An 8,186-nucleotide genomic window follows, 5' to 3' on the forward strand; every position below is an offset into this window, starting at 1 on the left:
ATATTCAAAATTGATACCACTAGTTTTTTAGCTATTCATAGGAGGTACCACGAGTTCTTATGCAGCTATTCGACAGTTATAGCATTACCATTTGTTTTATAGCCATTTAAAGATGGCACCACCATTTATTTTGTAGCTATTCAAAGGTGGTACTACCAGTTGTGTAGCTATTCAAACATGAAACCATATTCTGTTGTTTGTAGATTAACTGGTCGCGCCTCATTTGATTCATGCGGTGTGCCACAGGTATTCCAAATGTTATTCAGAGAAATTTTCCTTTCATTTAAATATAATTATGGACGAAATTTTTTAACGTCTACTTATAATATGGCAACAAATACAATATAATTTAATATTGTACATTTCGATGGCTTATATTGTTGTATAATACTATAATGACTTGATTATTGCACGATATGTCACCATGTGCTCAGAAAAATACAAAATAATGATTAAAACATATCAAAAATATACACAAAACATAATGATATAACTAGACAATTTTGCCAATTAAAAAAAATCATTTTATAATACAATAAAAAATCATAAAAAAATAAATATTTTAGATTAAAAGAGACATTTTAAAAATATATATTTTACAGTATAATCAGGCACATATTTTTCTATAAACGATAATTTAAACTTACGTTCTAGCCTTTAAAGTTTAAACGATGGAATTAAAAAAAAGCAAAATCAAGAACTGAAAGAGATTCACACCACAGCCTATAATATCTCCAAAAATAAATCTAGCAACTACCCACAATTAAGTAGACCAATTAATTTCAACCTCAAATCAGTTAAATAGAAATTACTGAATTTGAGTATCTATTAGAATGATCGTGATTAGATCTTTTGATTTTTTATTAGACATGATTTTATAATATATGCTACAAGATTTACTTAACTTTTTATTTCACGCTGAAAATGCACTGAAATCTAAAAATAATGAAATATATACATGCAAAACATCTCCGTGCATAAAAATTGTATTGTGTCAGAATAACCTAAGTTAAATCTATTAATTATAAATGATTTTATTATGTTAATATCTTATTACACACCTAAAAGGTCCTATTAGAAAAATATTGCTCGAAGAAATTGCTACTTTCATTACATTTTCCAAATTCTATCGATGGACGAATTAATTGCTTTATTATCGTTACAATTTGTGTTTTCATTATTTCATATAAACTTAATTCAAAGTTATACAAATATATGAACACCTTACACAAGCAATATTCAAGATTTTAGACCTAACCCATACGACTTAATATCAAATATTGGGGCCTCAGTTTTGGGGCCCCACAACTTTATTGGAGCCTCGGTCATGGAGCCCTAAAAAACTTTGTGGCGTCAGGTTCAGGGCTCCAAAAGTTTATTGGGGACTCAGTCTCGGGGCTGCAAAAGTTTATTGGGCCTCGGTCTCGGGGCTCCAAAAGTTTATTGGGGCCTCAAACTCGGTGCCCCTTTTAGCCCCTAGCTACGCCCCTCGCTAGCTCATCTGCACATAATTGACTGGGAACTGTCCTTTGAGGCCGTTGCACTCACCGTAGTACCATTCCTCGTTGAGTTTCGCGAGCACATTGATGGCATCACCTACTTTGAAGGCCAAGTCCCCCGTTTGGACGGGCTCGAAGTCGTATAGCGCGGTGGCGACCCCCAAGTCCGCGGTGTCGTTGGGCAGGGGCACCTTGACTTGGACGTAGTTGGACGGGAAGAGGCCCTCGGTGCCGGAGTCCAGTCTCCCGTACATCCACTCGTCGTCCACCCGCCTGATCAGCGTGATGCGGGAGTTCGCCTGGAAATGAAAATGGAGCAATTAAGGATGATGACAAAGATTTCAAATCTCAGGATAGGGACAGCGTATGAAAGAAAAATTTTCAAAGTTCAAACACAAAACATGCCGTGTTCAATCCATACTTCCATACTAATATTATAAATGCGAAAGTGTGTCTGTCTGTCTGTCTGTCTGTTACCTCTTCACGCCCAAACCGCTGAACCGATTTTGCTGAAATTTGGCATGGAGATGCTTTGAGTCCCGGGAAAGGACATAGGATACTTTTTATCCCGGAAAAATATACGGTTCTCGCGAGATAAACGAGTTTTGGCGCAACGGAGTTGCGGGCATCATCTAGTCGCATATAACGCATAAAGAAGCTTATCCGAAAGGTATGTTGATAGTATTTAAATATTCCGTTTAATATTTCAGAAATACTCATATGTCATAAGAAAAAAAACTGTTTTGATACGCTTGGAAAAACAACAATGATTAAAGAAATAAAATACACCTCAAAGGCATGTATTATTAGCATTAATTATAGGATTTAGATCCTTCGTTATTACGTTTTAACTTTTGTCAACTCTCGACGATAAGAACTGATAACTAATTACGTTTATAAACGAAAAACAGAACGTGTAGGTAGGTGTAGGTATTACGTATGAGTAAATTGTAAAAACCAACACGTTTCCTGCGCAGTGAATTGACGCAAAAGGGGCGGAAGCCATGTGCAAAATCCGCCCCCTAACGTTATTTACTAGAAAAAATCATATTATGCCACACGTATCTATATATATAAAAATGGATTTTCAATTGTGTTAGTAACGCTAAAACTCGAAAACGGCTGAACGGATTGGGCTAATTTTAGTCTTAAAATATTCGTAGAAGTCCAGGGAAGGTTTTAAAGTGACACGAAGTTCACCGGGACAGCTAATCTCGTTTTATGTATAAGAATACATAAAACGAGAGTCTCTGGTACTTATATTTATTTTTCAGTTTCTCGGCAACTGCCACAAGTAGTTTTTTGTGAAGTATAGAATTTCAAGGGGTTTTTGGGAGAAAATACGATCTAGGTAGGTAGGTTCAGGAGATCAATTACTAGTGTACTGCGTTATCCACTCGTTGAATAAGAGTAAAACATATTCGTAAATTAAGAGGATACACCAGCTAGAGAAATGAAAAAAAAGTACGTGTAATATCTATAGCTGTCTCTCTTACCTCAAGCCTATACCGCAGAACGCGATAGAGACAACTGCAGAAAATCAACGATTCGTTGTCCCCTGATTCCTTCTCCAAAACTTAACCGATTTAAGTACTTTTTTCATTAAAGATTATAAAAAGGCTTGAGCTGTGTTCCTATGTTTTTTTTTTTTTGTATAATCTAGCCAAATCTGTTTTCTGGACGTTTGAACACAGCGGAAAATCTGACCATTTTTTTGGTTTTTGAACGTTCATATCTTATTTAATAATTAAATTATGAAAAAAAAAAGAAAACATAGGGACATTGTATTAGTAGCCGTAGATATTCAGGAAAAAAATTATAACTCTACTAGCATTATCCAGGGAGGAAACAGGGGACAACGTTTGTATGGAAAAAAGGGCGGTGTGGACTCCTCTTAAAACCTACTCTGCGCAAAATGAAATGTTGGAAACAAAATATATTTTCAGTCAGATTAATAAAAGTCAATTTTCATGATTTTTGTTTCAATATATACAGACCGACCATCTTCTCGAAACAGGTATGCTGCCCCCCCTAGCTAAAATCCTGGGTACGCCCATGGTGATTAGGATTATGTGATACGAAGTTCACGGGTCATCTCGCAAGCAATAAATCCTTTTTAGAAACGATTTGGGAAGTAGGTACATGCGACATGACAAACCTAGTATTTTACGCTAAAAGAAAGTGAATTTGGGCTTTCACCGCAAAAATTGCACCACCCACGCAGCAGTCAAGTGTGCCGATTGACATTCGCGAATGTTGTTGTAGTATGCGATTTAAAAGAGTCCGTTAAAACAAGCGTGGGTGCCAAAAGCCTAGCCGGTTATAAAATGTGAAAAATGTAGCGATCGATTTGAGATTTGAATCGCATACATTCTCGTTTTAATCGCGTGGTACTTCTTATTCTCTATTTTTTCGTAAAGGTCTCGTAAACAGCTGCCGCCCAGGGCCACGCAAAGATCTTCCGGCCTCGCAGTGGGTACCTAAGGCCGCCACTGTCTCTACCGATCTTTGCTGGCCACTCTATCGGCTTGACGTTGTAACGTTTAAGATTGCTACAACTAGATACAATCGACAGCCAGCGAAACTAATTTGACACCAAAGGCCATTATGGCTAGGTATCTCCTTGCTAGGCTTGGTGTTAGGTGTAAATTATTGGAAACTTCTTGTTTTCAAAATTAGGCTTGCATTTATAAACAGGCCGTAGAGGCCGTGGGCGGCCCGTAGGCAGCGTATTAGGGGCGGCAGATTTCGTACATGGGGGGTGAATAAAGTGGCCTACACTCATAAAAAATATATGTAAATACGGCACTGATCAAAACCCTTGTTGATCTCTGAGACTTTCCCAATTCCTTATATCAATCCGGACAAAGTCGTGTGCGCCGCCGACTCGTCCTAGTCTAAGCACATAATATGGCATAATACAGCGACTTGTATGGAGTAACCGGAAACACGTTATCAAATTTCCTGGGGCGGACCACGAGCGCTGATAGTATTATTGTTTTTATCGTTTTGTATAAAAACAAAACGACCATCATCATCAGCCCGCTTAGCATACCGATCTGTCTATTTATATTCACGACCTTGTTACCTTTAATCAAGAACTATTTTGCTACGAAATATTTAAGATACAACAAGAATCGAAAGAAAGTTTTCTTCATTTTTGCCATGGTAGCCCAGCTGATGGAGTCAAAGGTTATCAAGATTAGCGAAAACAACTTGAAAGTGTGATATTTTGTTGTTCGTGTGCGTATAAAACGATTCGATCCATCTAACATACCCAAGTAGTAAACATTACTAGAATATGTAAAATGTGGCCAAGACGAGACCAATGCAGTCTTAAAATGTTATCGGTTACACTTCATAGCTCTACAACAGGAGTTCCCAAACTTATTTTGTCTCCTGCCCACTTTGAGAACAAATTATGTTTTACCGCCCCATTGTTTTAATTTAAAATGCATCCAGATGAAATAAATCACCCCCCAACCGACTACACAACACCCCATTTTTTTGGGTTAGACCTCCAGCGTCCAGAAGAGGGCGTTATCGCCCACTTTGGGAAAGACTGCTCTACAAGATCTACAACGCCCAACAACAAAAGCTCTACTTAGTTTAGAGTTCGTTTGAATATAATATTTGGCTAAGCCATGATTTTAATTACATTTTTCCTTTTCTGTAATTGTCTTTGTATGTTGTAAATTCGAACAGTCAAGCCACATTTTTGATCAAGGTATACTGTATATCTACTGACTATTCCTACCATTCTACCTAAATCTATTTATACATTTAATAATATACGTAAACTTGCAAATATTATTTGTCGCCATAGCAAAATAATCAGAAAGGTGTTAAAAAGTAAGTGCGTCATTGGTTATACAAATAACATAATGTCGACGCTATACAACACTTTACGTCAGCAAATTAAACAGCTGACTATTAACCAACAATTATATATTAATCGAGATTAAACTTAACATTGACATTAATGAATTTAATTGATATAGGATGCAAGGAACGTTAGCGCAGTGCTGTGGTGATTAACAGCCTTATAAAGAAACGACGAATAGGATATGACTTGCTAGTTGCTCGGTTTCTAAGGGTTTTTGACAGTCCATATTATATTATTTCCATACTAATATTACAAATGCAAAGGTGTCTGTCTCTCTGTTACTAACGCCCAAACCGCTTAACCGATTATGATGGGTATGCCGTATGGAGAATCGGAGATACTTTAAGTCCCGGGAAAGGACATAGGGTACTATCCCGGAAAAATAAAAGATACCCGCACGACGGAGTTATGGACGTCCGCGTCATCTAATAAAAAAAAAATTAGGATATTAAATATTTATAATACCTTATATGGTTTCCCGATTACCTACAATATTAATACTATTATTACATACTTATTATTGCAAAAACTAATCAACCTTGGGGGTTCATAATCGGATTATTGGAGCAGATGACGTATCGAATCGTTGCATCACGGACCCCACACTAAATGTGTATAACGTGCACGGTCTAGGAAATTCAATGTTTAGCAGTTGAAAATGGCCATGCTATAATTTTCCTTTCAAGCGACTGCAGATTTCACATCAATTTAAGACACTGAAAGTACAAAAAGGTTTTAAATATTGTCGGAGGCTAAGTTTAAATAATACTCGCCAGGCCATTAAGCTATGACTTTCCCAGTCATGGCACAGAATATATAATAATAGTAATCCGTAACCATGGTATTTATTATATTACCTATGTCTAAAGAAACAGCATTCAATCAAAACCAGTCCAGTAATTTTGGAAAATGTATATTTTCAGTAAATAATAATATACAGTACTTATAAAATAAATGTACAAATTACAATACAAAAAAATTGCGGGTTCTGTCAAATTGCTAAACTTCGGTTTTCCCCGACCGTACACGTCCAGCTGTTCACGGACAAACTCGTTAGCGTTTATTAAAATTTACTTGTACGATTTCCGTATGATATTCTAGAATCTAGATGTTTTCAAGTTCATATAAAAACCGGGCAAGCGCAAATCGCATTTTAGGATCCCTTAAAAAATATAAAATATTTTCATCGAAAGAAGCATTGAAACTACATAATATAAGCTAAGTTTCTTTTCTTTCAACCAGCTTCCGGTCCGAATACCTTCTGAAAGTTGCAATAGATAATTTCGTAGCTAAGTGTTATTGTCAAAGATTTTCGAATTCTAACTTCGCTATCGGCGCTGTCGAATGCAATTTGGCTAAAGGCTCGGGATTGACAATAAGCTATGTCCACACTATGCGCTTTCGTCTTCAATTTTCGTCTTCTTTCATTCAACTTTCGTTTTGGCGCATTCAATAATTTAATGCGTCAACGAACGCAACGCCAACTGTCATTAGGAGTGAGCACACTGAGACGGGCCGTGCCGGGGCTCAGCGTGCCGGGGCTCATTGCAAAAATCCGCCTCCATACAATTTGTATGGAAGCGGATGCGCGTATCGCACACTATGTCGGGGCGCAGCGGATTTCCGCTTCCATACAAATTGTATGGAGGCGGATTTTTGCGATGAGCCCCGGCACGCTGAGCCCCGGCACGGCCCGTCTCAGTGTGCTCACTCCTTAAATAACAAAGCGAATGTTTTAGATACGGTCAGAGGGCATGCCTCACGTTCGCTGTTGACTTTATAACGCATGCCCTTGATGAACAGAAAAATGCACAGTGTGGACAAAGCTATTGATTGTTTCTACCAGTGCAGTGTTGACAAATAAACCTCTAGTCTCGTGGTTTGTACTGTTTAAAAAAATTCATAACATTTGCTCATCGGGACAATGCTCGAATGGGTTGGGTATTTCCAAAATTAAGATTTTGGATTAATTAAGAGGTATTAAGATACGTAATAATAGCTTCTACAATTTGGCGGACTGATAGGATTTAACTTAAACCGGCGAATATATTCCTATTTCCTAGAGGTGACCTAGTGTGAGTGCAGTTCACGAAAAGATACCTTTACTCTCGGAAGTCGGAACTCAATGGGATAGACCCACTTTTTATGCGCATCCGAGCATGCATCATCTTTCTGTAACGTGGAATTCCAAGAAGATCAAGATCTAAAGGAACTTAGTTCTCGTGCTTCTTACTTTTCTTTAGAGACAACATCAAGAAGGCGTCTTATTCCGAAAACAGTTTTATCAGCGACCTTGAACTAAGCGTATTTAGCGAAGCTATTCACAAGTTCGGAACATCTTGGCGCTATGCCATTAGCGAAATTGTTCTAGAATAAGACAATAAACGCGCGCAAACACAGAATGTTCTCATTTTGAAATGTTGTTTTTTTTTATGCAAACACGGCACAAGCATTCTAGAAATGTTGAATTTAATGAGTGCCAGTTTGCAAAAACCTAGTTTTTGTTTTTGTGTGCGACTTAAGTACTGAAAACTTGTTGAAACTGACGTGACGTGGAGATATAGACGAAAATTAAATTAAGAAATTTAGAAAAACCCCCGCCAAACAACTTTAAAAAGTAATTCAAATTCAAATCATTTATTTCGGGCATCAGTGGCCCATATAACAAATACCTTAAATGTAACACAACGGTGTGTCGGGGGACCGCCAACAGTGTATTTTGCATTTTGTATCGCCATTAGGGCATGGATACCGGTAATCGGTATTACCGGAAAACCGGTAATACCGCACCATTTAGACCA

The 8,186-nt window shown here is 37.5% G+C and overlaps 1 protein-coding gene across 2 annotated transcripts in view; it reads right to left on the bottom strand.

The window, feature by feature from the left end:
- Positions 1-583: 583 nt before the first annotated feature.
- Positions 584-8,186, bottom strand: part of LOC121735922 (abl interactor 2) — a 24,655-nt gene continuing 17,052 nt past the window's right edge. For both annotated transcript variants that reach the window (XM_042126919.1, XM_042126920.1), the window contains exon 4: positions 584-1,798. In XM_042126919.1, the coding sequence (XP_041982853.1) occupies positions 1,493-1,798 (306 nt within the window). In that variant the 3' untranslated portion in view covers positions 584-1,492. The remainder of the gene's footprint in view (positions 1,799-8,186) is intronic.

The sequence above is a fragment of the Aricia agestis genome, chromosome 18 (genome assembly GCF_905147365.1).
Source record: "Aricia agestis chromosome 18, ilAriAges1.1, whole genome shotgun sequence".
Taxonomy (NCBI): domain Eukaryota; kingdom Metazoa; phylum Arthropoda; class Insecta; order Lepidoptera; family Lycaenidae; genus Aricia; species Aricia agestis.